Source organism: Erythranthe guttata, chromosome 1 (genome assembly GCF_056151865.1).
Source record: "Erythranthe guttata isolate IM_541 chromosome 1, IM_541, whole genome shotgun sequence".
Classification (NCBI taxonomy): Eukaryota; Viridiplantae; Streptophyta; class Magnoliopsida; order Lamiales; family Phrymaceae; genus Erythranthe; species Erythranthe guttata.
This window is the reverse complement of record NC_142533.1, coordinates 5,789,746-5,814,045: the sequence shown is the minus strand read 5'-3', so window position 1 is coordinate 5,814,045 and position 24,300 is coordinate 5,789,746. Positions and strand designations below refer to the sequence as shown.

General features: G+C 32.8%; 3 protein-coding genes and 1 pseudogene across 4 annotated transcripts; 3 read left to right on the top strand and 1 right to left on the bottom strand.

Moving 5' to 3' along the window:
- Nucleotides 1-9,155: 9,155 nt before the first annotated feature.
- On the top strand, nt 9,156-9,949 carry LOC148772688 (14 kDa proline-rich protein DC2.15 pseudogene; annotated as a pseudogene). Its single transcript, XR_016031447.1, has one exon. The product of XR_016031447.1 is annotated as a 14 kDa proline-rich protein DC2.15 pseudogene (transcript).
- A 2,248-nt stretch (nt 9,950-12,197) lies between these two features.
- On the top strand, nt 12,198-13,141 carry LOC148772687 (uncharacterized). Its single transcript, XM_088818825.1, has one exon. It carries the CDS (start codon nt 12,304-12,306, stop codon nt 12,856-12,858), a length of 555 nt encoding a protein of 184 aa, XP_088674951.1. The 5' UTR covers nt 12,198-12,303; the 3' UTR covers nt 12,859-13,141.
- Nucleotides 13,142-17,127: 3,986 nt separating this feature from the next.
- Nucleotides 17,128-19,452, bottom strand: LOC148772686 (RNA pseudouridine synthase 4, mitochondrial-like; the record flags this gene model as incomplete). The annotated part of the gene is made up of 7 exons (XM_088820716.1): nt 17,128-17,459; nt 17,627-17,740; nt 18,119-18,199; nt 18,286-18,333; nt 18,430-18,576; nt 18,688-18,738; nt 18,961-19,452. Coding segments are annotated over 7 exons (1,149 nt in total), but the record flags the coding sequence as incomplete, so codon positions are not given.
- Nucleotides 19,453-21,824: 2,372 nt separating this feature from the next.
- LOC148772685 (uncharacterized) lies at nt 21,825-22,664 on the top strand. Its single transcript, XM_088818818.1, has one exon. It carries the CDS (start codon nt 21,914-21,916, stop codon nt 22,430-22,432), a length of 519 nt encoding a protein of 172 aa, XP_088674944.1. The 5' UTR covers nt 21,825-21,913; the 3' UTR covers nt 22,433-22,664.
- The last annotated feature ends 1,636 nt before the right edge of the window (nt 22,665-24,300 follow it).

Sequence of the window (24,300 nt, the reverse complement as noted above, 5' to 3'; positions counted from 1 at the left end):
GAATTTTCTGTAAATTTGGAAATTAAAAGGGATGGATTACTGTGGCTGTTTTATTATTTTTTATTTTTGCACAATTAGTCAAAATTTAACTTTGGTTTTTCAAATTTGAGAAACCAAATTTATGATTTGTTAAAATTTGCATATTTCCATCATGTTGTTGGAGTTCTGTTTTTAACCTCAGAGTGTGTAAAAAGTGGAAATAATAGAATTGCACTTCATTGTTGGAGTTGCCTAACAAACATAATAAGGAAGTTAGGAAATGTGACTTAGAACGAGGGGCAAGCCACCATTGATCGATGATGGAATTGGAACCAAATCCATCCTCAATTAATTTTGTATTTCACTTTATTTATCCCGTCCACCAATTGTTTATTATTTAGTTCCCTCAAATCCAAATTAACATGAAAAATTGTCGTCAGTTTTTATTTTTCCATAGCCTTCAGGTTTGACAAAAAGAGAAAAATATCCTTATTTTTTTAGGGGCGCTGCCTTCGTACCCCTAAAAAATTAAGTTCATCCTGTAACAATATCCTACGCTCGCCACTCTTAACACAATTACTGGTGTCATTACATTATTATTTTTTATTTAAAATTATTTATGTATATTCGCCCCCTAGTGACCACACTCTGGTTTCGCTACCGATGACAATGCAATAATTATAGTTGCAATATATTACTACTCTCTCAATAAGTAAAACGTTACTTTCCTCGAAAAAATAAATAAAATAAAACGTTATAACTAAGAATATATAATTGATTTCTCACTTAAGAGACAAATCAATCCCAAGTCATATATGTCTATATCATTAAATTAGTGGGCGGCTAAAACAAATACAATTTTTTTCTCACTTCAATACCACCAGCATAAAAATAAATAATAAACAGGTAATGACATTATTATCCTTAATGAAAATCAAACCACACACAAACATTTTGTGGTATTAATTTTATTAAGAGTATTAATGTCATTACCTATTTATTATCTATTTTTTATGTTGATGGTATTGAAATAAGAAAAAAATGACATTTATTTTAGCCGCCCTTTAATTTAATTGACACCACATGGTTATTGTCACGGGTTCGATTGCAAATTTCAATAGATTTATTGCAAATGAAAAAAGAGAATAATATATATATTATAAATTAAGAAATAGTCCAAAAATTCAATAATTGTATGCATGCACGTACGTATATGCATGGATAAACGCGTGTTCATTAGTAGCCCCACAAAATATTGGCTGCGTCTTGTTTGTTATTCCTTCGTCTATTTTCGTTGACTGATGAACACCACGTATATATATATATATAATATCATGTCGGCCATTAATATTTTTTGTCCACGTCAAATTGATTGCAAAATGAGTTACATCAAGTGAGTTACATCAGTGACCATGATTCAATTTGGCCCCAGTAATTCAGTATGAATGTGTCTTTTGGGACAACGGAGTAAGAGTGAGCAAAGTAAGACTTATCAACCCGCTAAAATCGTTAAATTTGGTAAAAACCACCCTGTTAGGATCGAATGGATAGATCCATTAATAGTATTGGATCCTAAAACAGAGAAGAAATGCGGGTTTAGGTCTAAAACGGGTTTAATATTCTTTCTTTAATATATTACTACCATTTTTTCTCCGTGCGATGGACGGGATCGAATTTTAAAAGTGAAAAAAAAAATAATCAATTTAACAAATCTAATTTCTAATCTTTATTTCTTAAGATTTGAGATATATTGATGAAAAACAGGAAGTTCAAGCCAGAAGTATTTTTCACGATTCAGTGTCAGTTTTGATAATTGTTGAAAATATAGTTACAAAATTAGTAAAAATAAAATATTAAAAATAAATATTACGAAAATACAATTATGATTTCGTAGGGTTGCCTATCGTTTTTTTTATTTTATTTTATTTTATTTTATATATAAGATAAATTCTACCACCAGATTGTTAAAATAAAATTTAATAAAAATGAAAAATAAAATAAAAGGGTTGACTAGAATTTTCTTAGGACAAGATATATCATTGATACATGGACCAAGTTATTTACAGCATGTGACTCTATAGCTAGGGACCAACATGTTGAAAACAACAGCTCAGAGTTGGAAACTGCGACTTCTATTACACAAAAGTATGACTTACTTCCATGTAGACTTATATTTTGGATTACTTTTGGATATTATATTTTGGGTAAATTACGCTCAGTATGCTTAAATAACTTTTATAAGGTCACTGTGGTATCGATAATTACATTCACCCCCCTGAAACGTAGTTAGAAACTCTAACGGGATAATACATTGAATACATTATTCCGATAGGGTTCTAATGGACTATTACTTTTAGCTAGTGGTGGAGATAACATAGAGTTATGGGGAGTTATGGAGTGACATGGCTCCCTTAATATTTCTTAAATCACCCATAACTCTTTGTTGTCTCCACCACTTCCTGAAACCAATAGTCTGTTAGAACTCTATCGTAATAACATATCCAATGCATTATCCTATTATGGTTTATAACTACGTTTCAAGGAGGTGAGTGTAATTATCGATAGCACATAGACCTTAAAATTATTTAAGCAGACCTTAGGGGTGTGGGTGTAATTTACCCTTATATTTTTTAAGTTTGTTTCTCTATTTTGAATCTTTAAATTCTAGCCATAGAAATTGGCTTTCTAATGTTTTGAAAAATGAATTATTTCAATAATTAAGTCTTTTTAATATATATCATGTTAGAGCAACTCCAATATATGGTAGATATTAAATATGAGTAATCAGATAAATACTCATTTAATATTTGAAATTATATTTTAATATTCATTTAAAAGTCATCTACTCCGGTCATGATTATCAAAATAATTATCAATTAGAAGTTTAATTTATGAGTGGTTTCATTTGTAATTGTCACATGTCAAGTTGTGATTTAATGTTTAGGTGGTTATATTTTTGATAATTCAATTCCCAACAAGTATTTTTACATCATAAATTATCAAAATGCAAACTTTATTTGATAACTTCCATTTGGAGTTAACAATTACTACTTTTTAGTATTTAAATAGTGGTCAAATGTTTGAATACCCTATTTGATAACTCCACTGAAGTTGCTCTTAGAGTTAGAAAAACATACCAACCTTACCTTACTGAAAGTAACGATATGCTGAATATTGGTATATTGAAATATTTGGTACGGTTATAACGAAATAAAATTTTCCAATGTAACAACATAACAAATGAAATGAACCCTTAAAAGTGTTATGACCATTTTTAGTTACAATGGTCATTGTTGGCACGAGATTTCAGTTAATTAAAGAGATTTGGAGAAATCTGTGACATCAATTTTATTTCAGTTTTTTTTAGAAAATTTTATATAGTCTGAATTTATAGAGATTTATTTAAGTAGGACTTTATTTATTTCCTTATATTTGTATTACATTAGGAAATATATTGTAAAAATTCTTCCTTATTTAATTTGGGTTGTAGAGATCATGATGATTCTATTTCTCTACGATTCAATTCTTAGCACTTAAGCTAGGTTTAGGATGGTGACTTTCGTGCAGTAAAATTCCTCAACCTCAGATGAGTTCTTCAAAGTTTGAAAACCGAAAACACATCTCAGCATAAAAGTTTTGCAAATGCAATATGTCGGAGCAATTTCTAAAGGATATTTTACAAATAAGCCCATCAATGGGTACTTATTCATAAAGAAGTCCAAACAATAAACTTTTTTACAGAAAAAATCCACACATGGTTCAGAGTTTTGTAAGAGACTACTATAGCCCCTTATATTTTAATATGCTCCAATTTCATCATTTAATTTAATCTAACCTCAATTTGATCCTAAATTTCACAAATTATTCAATTTCGACCCAAAACACATTTTGATGGACAATTTTGTCAATCACCGCCGGTCTCCGTCGTTGATTTTTTTCTCTTCCTTATTTTTCCGCAACCGGTTTCCGGCGTTGAATTTTTTTTTTCTTTAATATCTTTTTTCTCCGTTTAAACAGCAATATTGCTGTGATTGACAATAATATTAACTATATTAATGTTAAACACAGTAAAATAAACTATACTACGGTTTAACATAATAATATTGCTATGTTAATATCTAGCACAATAATATTAACACAACAAAACTCATTATTATTGTTTAATAGAGTAATATTAATATGTTGACCGTTCAACAAAGGTAAACATAATAAAAAGCCAAAATAATTAATATTACAGTGAGTGAGAGTAATATTACTATAACAACAGTAATATTACCGTCAACCAAAATAATATTATTGTGTTTACAGTAATATTACAATAATAGACAGTAATATCATTACGTTACTCCGTGAATTACTCAAACAAAACAAAAAAAAAACACAAAAAAATAATAATATTGATGTGGTTGACAGTAAGATTATTGTGTTTACAGGTATTTTTACTGTCGACGATAGTAATATAATTACGTTGACTTGTCAACAAATCGGCCAAAATTGAAAAAAATAACAAAAAGAAAACTAATAATATTGTCATTGATTCTAATTGTACTGTCAACGGCAGTACATTTACATAAATGTATTGTCAACGGTATTACAATTACGTTAATGTACTGTTAATGACAATATAATTACATTAATTTACTGTCAGTGATAGTATAATTACCGTTAATGACAGCACAATTACGGTCAATGTTTAGCGGCGGGCGTAAGAAAAAACAAAAAAAAAAAACACTAAAGAAACACTAAAAAAAGTCAACGCCAGAATCCGGCGGCGGAAAAAACAGACCAGAAAAAAAACACATCGAAAAGTCAACGCCTGGGACCGACGGCAAAAAAATGTTTTTGAATTTTTTTTTTTTTTGAAAAGAGAGAGTTAAAATTGGATTATTGTGGTCAAAATTAATTAAATTGGGGTTACAATTAAGAATTGGGTGTAAATGGTTGGGGGTAATTTTGTCATATACATGAATTTTTCCTTTATTTATAATAAATATTAAAGGGATGAGCTTACTGGTAAAGATATATGATCCCTAAACCTAGAATAATAAAGATGGTTGGTTAGAGACTTATGCACAAAAACACTATTTCTAAAAGATTTCGGGAGAGGTCAGTCTGCCGTCTGAAGGGAGGCCAAGAGTGCGGATGGAGGAAGGGCTGTGAAGATCAACAAGTTTGAGTCTTGCGCAACAACGATATATTACATAAAGATGGAGTATGTATTGTTTTTATTAAGTTCAATTATTGTACACTTAAATCTGAACTAGTGAAATATTGTTTGCAGTTCCTCGTAAATGTAGGGCACATTTGTATCCAAATCACTTTAATATAGTGTGTCTTTTATTCTGCTTTCACAAGTTAGATTTTATAACAACACAAGAAATATTGTTTCAACATCGTTAATGTCTTAAAAGGTAATATGTCTCAATAGAAGGAGTAAATTTTTATAGGCATTAAATCAACTCTCATTATTTTGTGTGTAATTATATTTTCTTTCTCAAATAGACATAACATTAAACAATTACAAATATTACAAAACAACCACCTTCTGACAATTCATAACAATATACCCCCTTTATAAATGTATATTATTATGTTAATACCCCATCTCATTCAAATAAATTATAAGCGTATTTTTGAAAGTTATTATACGAGAGTGTAAGTTTACCCGGTGATTGGTTGCAGGTTCCTTCATTACCCAAAAAAGTTACAAGCGTATTGAAATATCGGTTAAAAGAATAAAATAGGGATGTCACTTAGTTTTTTCGATGCCATCATCAATTTTCATTCATAAATTCGACTGAGGGTGTAATTAACGGTGTAAACGTAACCACGTAACAAACTAAGATGGGAGAGGATCCGCAATTTTCCATCTAAGAATGGAGCTCCCTGTAATTTCACTATCTAAAAGGGGGTTCATGCCAAATTATAACATGGCGATGATGTTACATTACAATTGTGACTTTTATAATTAACATGGTGCATGGCCCTGTCTATTTGTCACTTTTCCATTTATAGGAGATGCTATCACAATTATTTAAATTAGTCTAATTCATATGCCTTAATTTAGACGACATCGGATCTTAATTAATTTACTCTAGAATGTTCAATTTTGAGTCGAGTCAAGCCGATGTTTGTCAAAGCCGGTATTTTGGATCCAAGAAGCTTTTGAGCTTGCATGTACTCGGGCTCGAACAAACTATTATCTAACCAGAACACGTATCTAGCCCGAGTAGCTTGATGTTTTGGACATATTTTATTAGTTTTTCTAATCAAACTTGAACTCGAGTCGATTTTCGTAGCTTTTCAGACAAAAATACGTATTCAAGCTTGGTTCATTATGCTAACAAAGCGAGATCATACGAGTTTTTAACGAATTTTGATCGTTAAACGGAACGGATAATAGAGAAAATACAAGCTGCATGTGTGACAAATCATATAGCTCTTTTTATTTTTCTTATAGAGGGAACAATGAGTGAAGTATGAAGGAATCTCTAAAGTTATTTTTATTTGCTAAAAATCATAGGGTGATGTTAATATTGGCAAAAATATTAGTATTATTAAAATTTTCGCACACAAATGTTCGAATTGATAGAATTTTAGAGGTAGTTTGCCAAAACAATTGAATGTAGAATAATTTTTACGTTAACTTAAAAATAACACGAACAAACAATTAACACGTAGAGTAAACCTATGCCGAATGCGATAAGGTTATGGACCGGTTGACATTCTCCGTTGCCCATTCGAGGCATTCTCGTTTTCTCTTACGGCCACATTATTATTACATCGTGATTTTAACATTCAAGCAAATTGTTTTGTGTCTCAACTCTCAAGTCCGTCGGCGTCAACTATAACGAATACTACTCAAATTAATTTGTTATATATATATATATTCCTATATATAATGTATATACTGTATTTGTTGAGGTTTGCATTTATACACTTAATTTATATATATACTAGGGTAAAGTTCAGTTTACCTACCTGAACTATACCCAACGTATAAAATACCCCCCTGAACTTCAAAATGCATCAAAATAGCCCTCACTTTTGTTGGTCAACGTTAAAAAAATTAACGCCATTAGTTTTAGAATAACACCGTTAGTTTTTAAAGTGTTTTTACATTTTTACCCTTAATACTTCTTCATCTCCTTCCTCTCTTCTTCCTCCTTTTTCTTCTTTTCCTAATTTCTTCTCACAGACGTGACACCATGGAACCACATATCTCTCCCCAATTTCACTACTCAGACCAAAGCCCACCTCGATACTCGCACCCGCATCCCCAAACTCAGACTCCACAACCTCGTCTCTGCCAAGAAACGCGGCCCCTTCATCTCCATCAATCTCTTCTCTCCGTGGGCCCCACAGGCCGGTGTCAACACCCTCACCGCCGGCGATTTCCGGTGGTAATAACCCACAGATCTTCAATTTTTAGAGAACAGCAAATATTCAATCTTTGATGGTCATGTTTGAAAAATTTGCGAATCATTTGGGTTAGATTTCCTTGATTACATTTTGTTTTGGAAAGATTCAATTTTTGATTCGTCATTTTCCTTATTTTGCTTTCCTATTTTAAGTATACGAATGATCTTTGTGGACTTGATGAAATATGTTACTTTCCCAGATTTCCTTTTCTTTTTTCAAGACTTCCTATAACTCGCTCGAATCATTTCTTCGGATACAAATTTCCTTTTCATTTTTCCGGTGGAAAGTTGTGCATCGGAATTATTGGCGGCGGAGCTGGCAATTTTGGTGGAGGGCGAGGGGGAAGATATTGTATCTTCATTCTTCAATCAGAACAATAGAGATACAGATATATGTGTACATATATATATATATATATATATATATATATATATATATATATATATATATATATATATATATATATATATAGATATATATATAGATGTATAGATAAAATCATAAAATAGACTAAGGGGTAAAAGTGTCAAAAGAAATGCAAAAATCATAAAAATAATTATAAATGCAAAAGTCAACACGCCACGTCAGCAAGGGGAGACGGATTTCAAACGGATGGGCTATTTTGATGCATTTTGAAGTTTAGGGGGGTATTTTATACTTTGGGTATAGTTCAGGTAGGTAAAATGAACTTTACCCTATATACTATACTGAACATTTACTTAAATATATAGTACAATAAAACTGCAGTATTATTAATACACATCCAAACAAAAGAGATGAACTATTATTTGATACCACATGTTCTCTCACACCACTGTGTTTCATTACAGACAAATTAATACACACAAATATCTTGTCACTGTTGCAACTTGAACGTTTGAAACCTATATATCAATAGTTGATTTTAATTGACACCTTTTCTTGAGCAAATACCTCCAAATTATATATACATGTACATATATATATATATATATATATATATATATATATATATATATATATATATATATATTATTCTTTTTTTCATATAACCTTATCTTCCAAGATGCAAAATCCAGCTTGTCTTGCACATTCCAGATTTCAAGCCCCACAGTACTAATTATATACATAATACATATATAAGAAGAACTCATCCGATTTGCAAGATATTTTGTTATAATTAATAAAATAATAATATATATTTTGTTTTATAATTCCATTTAGTCCAATAATGCTTACAAATTTGGGAAGAATGAACCAAGATCTATTTTTGATCGGACATAAAAATTTAATAAACTAGCACAAGATGTCCGATATAACTAGCGGAAATTTAGATGCTACACCTGACTATTTACACTGGGTGGATTTGAACCGTAGATCTACACATAACCACTCACACACCCATGTGTATGTGCTTAGTGAGTAGCTATTTAACCAAACATATGGCTCAAATTCAGTATAAATAACGAGGTGTAGCGTCTAACTCCCGGTAAAGTACCAGCTTACTGCCACCCAACTCTCAAATTCTTTACATTAATTAATTGTACATCATTGAGTTACGATTTGCATTTAGAAATCACAATACATTTATTATGTCCTTAATTTTATTATTTATTTTTATTTCGCCAGTCGACTAAAATATCACTACACTACTAGTAATAACTTTCACATCATCATATGGCCACCATATGCATGCAAGTATCCTAGAAATAAAATAAAATAAAATAAAATGAAATTTAATTATTTCCCCATATTTTTTCACCTATAAAACCCCAACTCACTTCACAAATATTTTCCATCACTCACATTTGAACTTAAATAGCAAAAGCCCCTCTCTCATAACAAAGATCAAAGAAATTTTAATGGCTTCTTCAACCACTCTATTCATTGTTTTCAATATTCTCTTCTTCACAATAGTGAGCTCAACTCATGTTCCCTCCCCTTGCCCTCCACCCCCGAAAACTCCGAAAACCCCGAAAACCCCGAAAACTCCAGAAACCCCGAAAATCCCGAAAACCCCCACAACCCCTAAAACCCCAGAAACCCCGAAAATCCCGAAAACCCCCACAGCCCCCTCAACCCCAAAAGTTCCGAGCCCTAGTAAGGCCACGTGTCCCAGAGACACCCTCAAGTTGGGAGTTTGCGCCAACTTGCTAAACGACTTGGTGAGCATTGTCATCGGAACACCACTCTCGAAGGAGCCATGCTGCAACCTCATTGGCGGCTTAACCGATCTAGAGGCGGCAGTTTGCCTTTGCACCGCCGTGAAAGCCAACGTGTTGGGCATTAACCTAAACGTTCCCATTTCGCTCAGCTTGATTTTGAACGGTTGTGGCAAGAAGGTTCCGTCTGGCTTCCAATGCGCGTAAATATATACGATACATACAAAGCCAATTACTAAAGAATTCTGCTAGGTCTTTTTCGTTTTCTTGTTTTATGTGTGTTTTTAATTTTCAAATATATATATTTTATATTTTCTGTTAAATTGGTTAAGTAGAAGGTTTCTCGCCTTCTTTCATATTGTAACTCCCAATGGATTTGGATTTTGGAATAAAATGAAATTTCCACAGCTATGTTGACATAAACTTGAGGTTATATAATTATGTTTGTTTTCTCTGTAATGGATGAGAGAGCTTCATATATAATTATTATTAATACTTTTCATATTATACATAAAACATTAACAAATGTGACTCTTCTGTTTGGTATAACATCAGTTATGGAAAAATGGAAATTACAATTTCTAATATTTGGTGCCAAAAACCGGATAAATAGTAATCACATGTAATATATGTCCACGTGTACAATATGTAATCACACACAATTCCTATCCAGAAGACCTAATATGACATGGTTGTAACACTAATATATCTGTCTCTTTTGAGCTGTCTCTTTTGAGAATTTCGTTTGTTCAATATTATTTGTCACTTTATAATTGCAATGCTGTATTAATTACATATTCTTCAATTATTGTCTTATTACTTCTTCAACATTGTTTATGTATTAATTATTAGATAGTGTATTTTGGTTTATCAATATCTATTTTTCTAAAATCAAGACATATTTGTTGAGATTTTTAAAACTTGTGCCAATGTGAAAAACGGCACCTATTTAGAAAATGAGGGAATATAGTGTTTTCTGGAGAGATTGGCTTTATTCGAATTAAAAACTTTAATTATAATAAAAATAAAAGACATTATTTCAAAAATAAAAAATAAAAAAATAAAAGACATAATCAAGACTCTTTTAATTTTTCACATTTTTATATCTTCTACATGCTATTTATTACACCAAGGACCAACGATTTGCTGAAGTAGAGCAATTGTGTCTCTGCAAGTTTGTTATATAAAACACTCGCCATATATGCGACTGTAGTTCGGGTTTTTGATGTGAAAGGTCCAAAATACCCTTTAAGCTATTAATGTCAAAAAAATAAGCCCCAAAATAAAATTTTCAATAATTTCAATATAATCCCTTTAAGTTTCAGAAAAAATCCTCTTTTAGCTCCCTTAAGTTGAGGGACTGAATTGCGATTTTCCAATTCAGGCAAAACTCCGGCGGCTCTTCAGTTCAATCGCGGCTCCTCCGCTAAGAAATGCAAAACTCTGACGGCGAATAAAGATGATTTAGATAATTGGATTGTTGATCGCATTTAAACTCATTCTTCTAAATTTTTGAGCCTCATTCTCTCTCCGAAAAATAAAAAATAAAATGAAACCCAAATATGAGCCTCAAACTCTCTTAACCAATCTTAGCCAATCACGGTCTGTGTTTTAAATCTTAAACAAATTCAAGATATCTACTTTAAAACCAACCTCCATTCAACTTACTCCATTTTGAGCAAGTAACTATATGAATTTAATCTTTTTATGTAGAATTACAAATTCAATCAATGTTACTCATTATTAGTTAGAGCACATCATAGTATAGCATAAACTATGAAAGTTCCAACATTCTCGAGCGATCGTATCAAATTTGTATCAGATCGAGATTGCGATAAAACCAACACTAAACTAGACTTATCAACATTACAGTACTTGTCCAAATTTGAGATTATATCAACAGTTTGCATGAATTATGATGTCATAAAGAAAATGGTTAAAATCAATTGGAAATAAATGAAGAGGCCAATAAAATAATAGTGTTCTCTTAATAGTTTTATCTATCGAATAAAGATCTGAATTATTCTTAAATATAAATGAAATAAAATACAAATAACATTCTTACATAAAATCATATATATAGACTCAATAAAACTTCAACATTATACAAATGCACTTTCAAACAAAAAAAGATAATTCTATTATTTCATACCACATATATATTATACATTCTCAAGTTCATGTTACCTTGTTTCATTAGAAACAAATTAAAACACGTAAATATCTTTACTACGGCCCAACTTGAACGTGTGAACCCTTTGAATAAATTTTGATCAATTTTTCAAGATAATTTGAATCATAAATTCGATTTCAATTTGACAAAATTGACAGCTCTTAAGAGCAAATACTTCCAAATCTAGCTTGTCCTCCACATTCCAGATCAAGCCCCACACATGTTATATATAACAAAAACTCGTTTGATTGACAAGATAAATTACAAATAATTTTGTAAATAAATATATCAATAATTATATATAATTATAAATATATAATTTTGCCAGTCGACTAGCTAAGTATCACCACAGCTACTAGTAACTTTGGCATTACCATCTGGCCACATGAATTTTCAAGAAAGTAGTATTATTATTATCACTATTTTATATTTTCTTTTTTTGTTTTCTTCCACATCTTTCACCTATAAAACCCCAACTCATTTAACACAAAAAAGCCATCACACAAACCATTCAAGCTATACCACAACACATTCGAAAAACTTACTAGTTTCTCGTAAAATACAGATCTCGATCGATCGATCAAGAAAATGGCTTCTTCAACAACCCTTTTTCTTGTTTTCAACATTCTCTTCTTTGCAATGGTGGTGAGTTCATGCCCTCCACCACCAACCCACCCTAAAACCCCCACCCACCCTAAAACCCCCAAAACACCCAAAACCCCCACCCACCCTAAAACACCCACCACCCCCAAAACCCCCACCCACCCTAAGACCCCCACCCCCCCTAAAACCCCCACAGCCCCCGCAACCCCGAAAACCCCCACCCCCCCTAAAACCCCCACTGCCCCCTCAACCCCGAAAGCACCGAGCCCTAGTAAGGCTACATGTCCTAGAGACACCCTCAAATTGGGAGCTTGCGCAAACTTGCTAAACGACTTGGTGGGCATTGTCGTCGGAACACCACTCTCAAAGAAGCCATGCTGTACCCTCATTGGCGGCTTAACCGATCTCGAGGCCGCAGTTTGCCTTTGCACCGCAGTTAAAGCCAACGTGTTGGGCATTAACCTAAATGTTCCCATTTCACTCAGTTTGATTCTGAACGCTTGTGACAAGAAGGTCCCATCTGGCTTCAAATGCGCGTAAAAATTACAATACAAAGCCAATTGCTGAAGAATTTTGTGGTCTTTTTTTTTTTTCTTTTTTTTGTGTGTGTGTGTGTGCGTTTTTAATTTTCTGCTTAATATATATATAGTTGGTCGTCGTCTAGGTTGATGTGTGGGACATTTATATGGCATATGATGTCAATTTGTTAAGATATAATTTGTTATGTTTTACTTATTGTTAAATAGAAAGTTTCTTGCTTTCTATCATATTGTAACTCCCAATGGGATTATGGATTTTGAAATAAAAAATGAATATTTTCACAGCTTTTGACATAAATTGAAGGTTATATATATATCTATTTTTGCAGCTTCATATATATATATATATATATATATATATATATATATATATATATATATATATATATATATATATATATATATATATATATATATATATATATATATATATATATATATATATATATATTCACTGATAATACTCTTTAATTATATTGTTAATAAGATAATAACAATAAATGTAAAAAATTGGAAAAACAAAATTACAATTTAATATCTAATATAATATTTGGTGCAAATGGGCAGAGAGTAATCACATGCATGTAATAATTATGAGCAGATATAGAATGTAAGATACACAATTCCTCATCACATACCACTTGCATGGCCTAATATGACATAGTTGCATTGTATCTCTCACGTGGTTTAATTTGCTAGACTGCTAGTTAGTGCACGAGAGAATGCAGGTTTATTTAGTTTTAAGTTTTTTTATGAGTAAAAAGCAGTTTGCCCCCTACATTAAGACTCATTTTGCGTTTTACCCCAGAAACAATTTTTTTTTGCACGTTTTTACCTAAACTCGATTTTTTGTTGTACGGTACCCTAAAAGTACTACTCTCAGGTAATTTTCACCGGAATATTGTGCACGTGCCATTCATGTGAGATTAACAGGGGCAAAATTGTCTTTTCCTTTTTTTTTTTTTTTTTTTTTTTTTTGTTTTGTTTTGTTTTGTTTTGTTTTGTTTTGTTTTTTTTTTTTCCCTTTTTTCTCTTCCATTTAATTTTGTTTTTCCCCATTTGCCTTCTTTCTCAACTCATCTGTTCGAATAAAGTGAAACAGGGTGCTCAAACACAAAACGCAGAATACAACCTCTTCTTTCATCAATTTTTTGAGGTAAACATTTCCTTGTAACAAAATCATCGAAAAACCTCCAAAATAAACATAAAAAGAATAAGAAAAGGAACAACTTTTACCATTTCCGAAAAGCAAAGTAAAAAAATTGAGAGCAAAAGCAAACCTAATTAATCTTCCCTTAATTGTCACACACCAGTACTCAAATTGTGTTTTACTTACATCAGCACGTGGCTGCTTTAGAGAGAGAGAGGAGAGAAGGGAAAAAGAAAAAAAATCAACAAAATTACAGAGACTAAAGTTGCTGCTTCAATTTGAGAGTGCTACAACAAAACTAGTTTCTCTCTCTTCATCATCGTCAAAAGCTGTTCTTCCCCAATTTGCGAGATCGAGAAACGGATGCGAATTCATAATACACCCACTTTTGGCTACAAATAATATTATTTTCCAGCACCGAATATGCGTCGGAATCACACCGTCTTGTTGGAGGAATAAAAAATAATCAAAGGGTCGATTCTCAACGTCGTTGCATGTGCAATAATCTTGAGAGAGAAACCCACAAGATTTACTCGTCGCTTCTCTCTCTATGACAATTTGGGTAATAATTTCTTGCTGCGATAGGTGATGAAATGATGGGGATGAAGAAGTTGGGGTAATAACTGATGAAAGGATGGGGAAGAAGAACAATGAGGGGAAAAAGAACAGGAAAATTTCAATGAATTTCAGAGAAAGGCACGCAGATAACAAAAGGAAAAAAGAGAAAAAAGAAAAAAAAACAGAAAAATAGGCAGAAAAGATGGAAAAAAAAAAAGAGAGAGAAAATTGAACCTAGTCAAGAATGTAAGAGAGAGAGACAATATTACCCCTGTCAATCTCATGTGTGGTGCGCGTGCTCGGGTTTCCGGTGAATTTTGCCGGAAAATGGCCGCAACAAAATAGCGAGTTTAAGTAAAAATGTGTAAATTTTTTTTGTTTGGGGGGCAAAGTGCAAAACGAGCCTTATTTTAGGGGGTAAACTACTTTTTACTCTTTTTTTATTCTACAGTAAAATTATTTTCATTCTAACATTATTTTGACAATAATATTAATTTTTACGACGAAATCCTTCGTCCACATCGGCCCCATTCCTCGAGCCGGCAAGTCTATATATGATGAAGGAATGTAACGGTGACCAGGGGCGGAACCAGGATTAGAAAGTAGGGGGGGCGGACTAAAATTTCAGGGTTCGGGGCAGCGCCCCGAAAAAAATTTTAGGTTCACCAGACATTAAAAAAATAGGTTTATACTGCGAATTTTTAATTAAAATGATATATATATATATATATATATATAAATTTTATCATATTTCAAGTATGACAAAAAATCTAAATTATTCTAATAATATATTGCACTTAATGGGATTTATGGCACGTCTCGTATTATTTTTTAGAGACATTGATATAAAAAATTAAAGATCGATAAGTAAATATTCATAAATTTTATTTAAAATAGTACAAGTTTTAACAATTTTATTTTATATTTTTATATTAAATATAATATATATCTATAATTTATATAAAATTGTGGAGAATAAACAAAAAAATTAAGGGTTAAAATGCATATTTACAAAACCTTTGGGGGGGCCATAGATAATATTAAAAAAATATTATGCCAAAATAGCAAAAAAAAAAATTTTTTTTTTTTTCTTGGGGGGTCAACTGCCCCCCCCCCCCCCCCCCCCCCTGCCCCTATGTAGTACCGCCAGTGACGGTGACTCAACGGTCCTTAAAGTAGCGGATCCAGACTTGGTGTCCACAATGAACCAACCCTCACTGGAGTTGAAATTCCCACACTGCGGCTGCCAGGATTCGATCCTAGAACCTTGTACCAGCTTACCACCTGCGGAACCAGTTGAGCTATACCCATGCAGGCCAATATACTAGAGCTATTTTGTTGTTTGCCGCGACAAAGTGGGACTATTTTACTGTGGTTCACAGTATATTCATAGCTAAAAAAATAAAATAAAAATAATTAAAAAAATTTAAAAGAAAACTTTATATAACGGTGTTGACCGTCAACACAAATATATTGTCAGTAGCCAAAAATATCCATAACTGAAGTTAATAAATAAAATAGACCCAAAAATTAAATCTTATATAATATGACATATTTAACTTAAAATGTGCAGGAAAAAATGTCATTAGTGTTTCTTAGGGTTTCTCTAACAACCGTTCTTTTGTTAATAAAATACCCATTCAAACCAGAGAATCTTGTTAATGCAAAAGAAAATATCTACTTATTTTGTGTTATTTAATTAATTTCTCTAGAAATAATTCTGGAGCACTGCCCAGAACCCCTGATAGTTTGGCCTACCCTCATTAGCAAAAAAAAAATTAACAAAAAATATTCCAAGTTGTGATAGCTCTTTATTTTACTTATTGAGGAGGGAACTAACAATGAGTGAATTATATATGAAGAAATCTCTATGTTACTTTGAATATTGCTAAGAACCTCAATTTATTGTTAATAATAGCGAATATGTTACACTAGGCCAAAATGGTCGACTGGCGACGAAATTTGGCGACGAAAAAGTACATTTGGCGACGATTTTTTACTGTTCGCGACGAATTATTTTCGTCGCCAAAACCTACACAAAACGTTGCCAAACGTCCCGTCGCAAGGTCAGCGACGAAAAGTCAATTACGACGCAAAGTTTGGCGACGAATTCCGTAAATCGTCGCAACATTCGTATTTTCTAGAAAAAAATGTTTTTTTAATAGTCGCGACGGATCTAATACTTTCGTCGCTTACTGTTTGCGACGAATAAATAATAAGTCGCAAACATTTGCGACGAATTATAGTTTCGTCGCTATATTAAGCGACGTTTTGTGACGGTTTCGTCGCTACGTTTGCGGGAAATGTTAGCGACTAATATCCGTTTTTGTCGCAAGGCCCACGATTTATTTGCGACGATTTGTTTTATTTATTCGTCGCTAGTTTTTTTTTTTAAATATAATTTCTGGTTTATTTATTTTTTCAATTAACAAATTCAACCTGTATTCAGCAGTTGTAAAAAAAAAAATACACTTATACAGTACATTATCATAAACATCAACTGGAATTGAGAAGAATAAGCTCCAAAATTGTCATCCGATGACGTATTATAGATTATGTAAAACCTTCATTTACAAAAATCTCAAGTTTGAATAGACCAGCCAAACCACATAAACCTCAAAACCTTTTAACATATGAATTACACACACATGTCGAGCACAATAAGTCAATAATTACTTCTAAATTGTTTCTACGGAAGATTTGCATAGTAAAGAACACATTGACAAGAGAAATAGAATAATCAATAAGAATGAGGACTGCTTGAAAAGAACTCTTAAAGATGGATAAATAAACACCTTCATCAAAGGCACATAAATTAGTCCTTCACGACGCCTTGGAGATCCAATAACTAGAGCCCAATACTTTTTCTGCAGGGTTTTTTTATTTCCACAAACCTGTGACACGGGAAACCATGAATTAGGAGTGGAGTTTCTATTGTATATCAAAATAGTACCTGTTTAATAATGATTAATGATTTTATTTTATTCAAGAGATTTATAGAGCACAAAATACTAATGAATCAAACAAATTGATATCCGCCACGAGTAAATCAATTACATACATTATTTGATGATCCAAAAGTCTTCTCACGGAAAACAGAATGGAGGATGGTAGTGCTCAACTGTGTCCTTCCCATCACTAATATTCCACTGCTGTCTCTATCAAGCCTGTGAACCTATCAATAAGCTTCTTAACGACAATATAACAAAAAAATAGTGTTACAAGTATAAACATTCTAAGAAAATACAATATATATTTTATTATATGCAAGCTTGCCGTCAATGCTGACCTTTCCACATGTTCTACTAAAATGCTAAAGTAAATTTTTAATGTATTGTTTATATCTTCTTAGTTTGAAGCAAAACACTCACCCAAAAGGCAATACACTGCATTCTTTCATTTTACAATGATTAATAATTGAGTGAAGAAAATAAGAAGGAAACAAGTCTATGAAAATGTTTAAGCAACAAGAGCGATATCAGACGAGATGAAACTTTTTTTACCTTTAAATTTTATACATGGAAGGATAATGAACATAATTCTTCGAACTCACCAGACGAGGAGACTCTGTGAAGTCAAATTTCAAGTATTTGGCAGCCAATTCATCTAAACTTCTCTTTATCCCAATGCCACCCTGAAAAAAAAAAAAACTCTGTATAATGTGAAAGAGAAAATGTTAACTGCAATCTCATAGAAAAAATAGCTAACACCAATATATACCTGTACAGGTAATCCAGGCGGTTTATTGATGACAATGATAGCTGGATCCTAAAATTACGAAACTAGAATGTTAGTTTTTCCCTTCAAGCATAATACAAACAACGCATAAGAAGAGATCAACTGTAATTTTCTAGACCTTAATACCTTATACAGCTCTAAGCTACGAACAAATTCCATTTCTTTTTCATCAAAAAAGTTTCGACTCTTTGCAGTTGTTGAAGGAGAGGTTCCATCAAAGGATTTAGGAAGGAAAATTCTGTCACCTATATCCATCAGATCTTTAGCTCCTATCTTTAGAAACCATTTATATATCGCATAAAACGAGTGCAACAGTCAGATGAGACAACTTAAAAGAAAGTTAACCCGAGAACACAAAGAAACATTAAATACGATTTATTTTACCCTTTTCGGCCGCTGTTCTTTGTCTTCCATATTTGAGCTTTCTTTTCGAATCTGAGGCAAATTACATACGCATTTGTTTAAAATGCTATTGCTCGAAAAATATTTGTTCATTCATACGCATTTTTCGTAAATATCATTCATGCAAATTTGACATGTGTTAAAGCTTATATTCGAAGTCCAATCTTTAGATAACAGATAAATTACTGTGTTTCTTAAACAGTTTAATTTATTCAATTCCTCTATTAATTCAAAAATCAATAGTAAGAAATGGACCTGTCTTAAGCGAAAAAGCTTTTGAACAAGACACCTCGGAATATGAGGGCAGCACTTGAGAATCCATTTCAGCGCCGTCGTGTTCGCGTCGGCTGGCTCGCCGGAAAGCCTTTTCTCGATCGAACAACCGTCGGCGTTTGGGTTAAACGGAGGCAGGGTCAGCCATTGATCGTAATTCTTTTCCTTTTCACAGTTCTCCGCAGTAGCGGCGGTGGCGTAACAACGTGTGCGTTCGTTAATTTCCTTGGTTGAGATTCCTCTGACGCTGGGAGAGATGGGCGGAGGAGAGCAGCGGCGGAGAGATGGGCGGAGGAGAGCAGCGGCGGAGAGATGGGCGGAGGAGAGCAGCGGCGGACGGCGGACGGTGGACGGCGCAGAGGAGCGGCAGCGGCAGAGTGCGGCGGCGGAGGCGGAGGGGGAGGACCCGGCGGAGGAGGGGCGCCGTCGGAGGGGAAGATTGAAAGAGAGAGAGAAGAGAATCGGCGGAGGGGAAGAAAATCAGAGAAAATGGGGAAAAGGGGATTAGGGCCTGACTTCTAATTCAATTTGTTGCGACGATTCCTAACCAAAATCGTCGCCAAGTCAGATTAAAACGAATCTCATAGCGACGTTTTAAGATCTTTCGTCGCCCAAAAAAAAAAAAAAAAAAAAGCTTTGCGACGTTTCTGTAAGAAACGTCGCTATAGAAAAGCGAGATTTTTTCTATAATTATTTTGGCGACGATTAATACACTATCGTCGCAAATAATAGTTGTAATTCTTTTAACAAAGTATTTTATTTGCGACGAAGACACTATTTTCGTCGCTACGAATAAATATAATTTAATATTTCCTCTTTATTACGCTACGTTTATCCTTATTCGTCGCCAACCCGATAATTTTTTTTTTTCACAATTGCACTAGCGACGTATACGTCATATTCGTCGCGAAGGTAAAAAAAATAAATTGCAAAAAATATTTTTCATGCGTCGGTTATATAAAAACGTCGCTACGAGAGTGCTTTATTATTTTTTTTTCCCTTTGCGACGGTTTATTAGCATTAGTCGCATACTCGCGACGATTACATTTATCGTCGCGAGATATTCAATCGAAATCTTATTTTCCGAAATCTTGCGACGTTTTTTAGTCAAAATGGTCGCAAACTAGCGACGATTCCAGAATCGTCGCCAAAAAAAACGTCGCAAGTGAGCTGTTTTGGCCTAGTGTTACTTTGATCCAATTTTTAAGCACACATGTTCTCAATTGGTACGTACAATTTTAGGGGTAGTTTCAAGTTTGTCAAAACAATTGAATATCGAAGAATTTTTGTTAATAAAAATAACACGACCAATTAACAAAATAGCGTAAATGCAGTAGGGTTATTACGGACCGGTTGACATTCTCCGCTGACCATTTGAGGCATTCTCGTTTTTTCTCTTACGGCCACACTATTATTACATCGTGATTTCGACACTTCAAGCAAATTGTTCTCCGTCTCAACTCTCAAGTCAAAAATATCTTGACACGGCTGCTGCAACTTGAAAGTGTGAAACCTATGAATAGTTGGATATAAATTCAAGATGAATTGAATCATCCTAATTAATTTCGATTTAAATGGAGAAAATTGGTAGATCTTTTTTGAGCAAATTATACCTCCAAATTAAATTATATATAATATATAATCCCCATACCCTTATCTTCCAAGATGCAAAATCTAGCTTGTATTGCTACATTACAGATTTCAAGCCCCACATTAGCTAATATATAGGACAGATAATTTGTTATAATTAATTAAATAATATTATTTTGTATTCCATTAATATTCCAATATAACAAGTTTGGGAAGAATGAACCAACATCTACTTTACATCTGGCATAAAAATTTAATAAACTACTCACAAGAATACATGTACATCATTGAGTCACAATTTGCATTTAAAAAATCCCAATACATTCACAAATCACATATATCCTCTAATTAATTTAATCTCCACAAATCTTACGTGAGATAACTGATAGAATTAATAAGTTTTCTATTAATTGGAGCAACTGAAAAAACCGTAGAGAATTAAGGAATGAAAATAATAATCATTTTCTCCAAAAGTTAATAATTAAATAATTAATGATAGAGGATTATTTTAATAGTGACCATGCATTTTCATACGCATTCACCGGTTTGTTTGATGCTACACTCGGTGAAATATATCTGATGATTATTAACTGTTGATCTGCACACAATCACACACACATGTGTATGTGTGCTTAATGAGAAGTTATTTCACCACATCAACGGTTAATATTTACCCAGTTTATTTCACCAGGTGTAGCATCTCAGACTCTCACTCACCCATGCATGTATAATATGTCATTAAATGGTCCCGTAAGGGATGACTTAGCGGTTCGAGCAAGTGAGCGTGTATCAATTAACCCTAGTTCGAATCTCTTTTGCCAATGGTCGCACATGATTAGCCTAGTATTGTTTACGTCTCTGCCCTCTGGTATGGTTTGCAAGCTATATTATACATGCAAGAGTATATGTTTACCCAGTGCACCTATATAGCTGGCTGCGAGTTCCTTCATTAAAAAAATATAATAAAAATAATATGCCATTAATTGTCATTTGTCAATACTTATGACCAAAAACTAATTACCCTTTTATCAAGCCATTGAAAGTTATTTGTCATGACTTGGTAGACATATATCATTACATTTTTTTTATTTCGTCGGTCGACAAAATATCACTACTAAAAACATTCACCATCATCATTTAGCCATCATATGCATGTATCCTAAAAAATAAATAAAATTAAATAAAATGAAATTTAATTATTTCCCCATATTTTTCACCTATAAAAGCCCAACTCACTTAACACAAAAATTCCATCACAAAAACCATTGAAGCTAATACCACAACACATACGAAAACCTTACTAACTTCTCGTAAAATAAAGATCTCGAATCGATCGATCAAGAAAATGGCTTCTTCAACCACCATTTTCCTTGTTTTCAACGTTCTCTTCTTCGCAATGGTGGTGAGTTCATGCCCTCCACCACCCACCCACCCTAAAACCCCCACCACCCCCACCCACCCCAAAACCCCCACCACCCCCACCCACCCCAAAACCCCCACCCCCCCTAAGACCCCCACCCCCCCTAAAACCCCCACAACCCCCACCACCCCTAAAACCCCCACTGCTCCCTCAACCCCGAAAGCCCCGAGCCCTAGTAAGGCGACGTGCCCAAGAGACACCCTCAAGTTGGGAGCTTGCGCAAACTTGCTAAACGATTTGGTGGGCATTGTCGTCGGAACACCACTCTCAAAGAAGCCATGCTGCACCCTCATTGGCGGCTTAACCGATCTCGAGGCCGCAGTTTGCCTTTGCACCGCCGTGAAAGCCAACGTGTTGGGAATTAACCTAAATGTTCCCATCTCACTCAGCCTAATTCTTAACGCTTGCGACAAGAAGGTCCCGTCTGGCTTCAAATGCGCGTAAACATTATACAATACAAAGCCAACTGCTGAAGATTTTTGTGTCTTCTTTTCCTTGTTTTTTTTTGTGTGTTTTTAATTTTCTGCTTAATATATATATATAGTTGGTCGTCTAGGTTGGTGTGTGGGACAATTATAAGGCCTATGATGTCAATTTGTTAAGATATAATTTTGTCTGTCATATTGTAACTTCCAATGGGATTATGGATTTTGAAATAAAAATGAAAAATTTCGCAGCTTTTGACATAAATTGAAGGTTATACCTATTTTCACAGCTTCATATATATATATATATATATATATATATATATATATATATATATATATATATATATATATATATATATATATATATATATATATATATATATATATATATATATATATTCACTAATAATACTCCTTATATTATAAATAAATAATAACAATAAATGTAAAAATTTGGAAAAAGAAAATTACAATTTAATTTCTAATATATGGTGCAAATGGGCAGAGAGTAATCACATGTAATAATTAAGACCATATATAGAATGTGAGATACACAATTCCTCTCCACATACCACGTGCATGGCCTAATATGACATAGGTGTATTCTCAGGTGGTTTGCTAGTTATTGCACGAGAAGATTTATTTAGTTATAATTCTTTTTTTTCACAGTAACATTATTTACACTCTAACATCATTGTCACAATAATATTAATTTTTACAGTAACATTATTATTTTTACAGTTTTGTTCTTTTTTTACAGTATCATTTATTTTTGACAAGTTTATTCTTTTTTCACGGTAACATTTTTTTTTTAAGTTTTTACTTCTTTCTCTCTCTTTCTAGTGATTTTAATGTGTTGACCCACTATATTACTATTTACCATAGTACAATAACGCTGTTTTATTGTTGACCATAATATACTAGAGCTATTTTGTTGTTTGCCGCCACAGAGTGGGACTATTTTACTGTTGTCCACACTCAGTATATTAATAGCTGCAAAAAAAAAATAATAATAATAATAATAATAATTAAAAAAAAAAAAAACCACTTAATATAATTGTGTTGACCGATCAACACAAATATATTGTCAGTAACCAAAAATATCAATAATTAAAGTTAATAAATAAAATAGACCAAAAAATTAAATCCTATATAATATGACACATTTAACCTTAATATGTGCGTAGAAAAGTTGTCATTAGAGTTTTTTAGGGCCGGGTTTAATTTAGGAGCCCTTCTTTTATTAATAAGATACCCATTCAGACCAGAGAATCCTTGTTAATGCAAAAGAAAATATTTACTAATTTTGTGTTATTTAATTAATTTCCCTAAAATAATTCCGGAGCACTGTCCCTTAAATATTTACCAATGTTGGTCTCACCAATGCCAAAAATACAAATTTTGAGTTTGATCCTAAAATTAACAAAAGAATATTCCAAGTTGTGATAGCTCTTTATTTTACTTATTGAGGAAGGAACTAACAATGAGTGAATTATATATGAAGAATTCTACGTTATTTTGAATATTGCTAAGAACCTCAATTTATTGTTAATAATAGCAAAAATGTTACTATGATCCATTTTTTAGCACACTAAGTTCTCAATTGGTAGAATTTTAGGGGTAGTTCGTCAAAACAATTGCATATAAAAGAATTTTTGTTAATAAAAATAACACGAACAAATTAACAAATAGCATAAATGCAATAGGGCTACGGACCGGTTGACATTCTCCGATCCGTTGCCCATTCGAGGCATTCTCGTTTTTTCTCTTACGGCCACATTATTATTACATCGTGATTTCGACACTTCAAGCAAATTGTTCTCCGTCTCAACTCTCAAGTCAAAAATATCTTGACACGGCTGCAACTTGAAAGTGTGAAACCTA

What these genes read in the sequence shown, in the direction of transcription:
- LOC148772687 (XM_088818825.1), top strand. Translation starts at nt 12,304, where the DNA reads ATGGCTTCTTCAACAACCCTTTTTCTTGTTTTCAACATTCTCTTCTTT.
- LOC148772685 (XM_088818818.1), top strand. Translation starts at nt 21,914, where the DNA reads ATGGCTTCTTCAACCACCATTTTCCTTGTTTTCAACGTTCTCTTCTTC.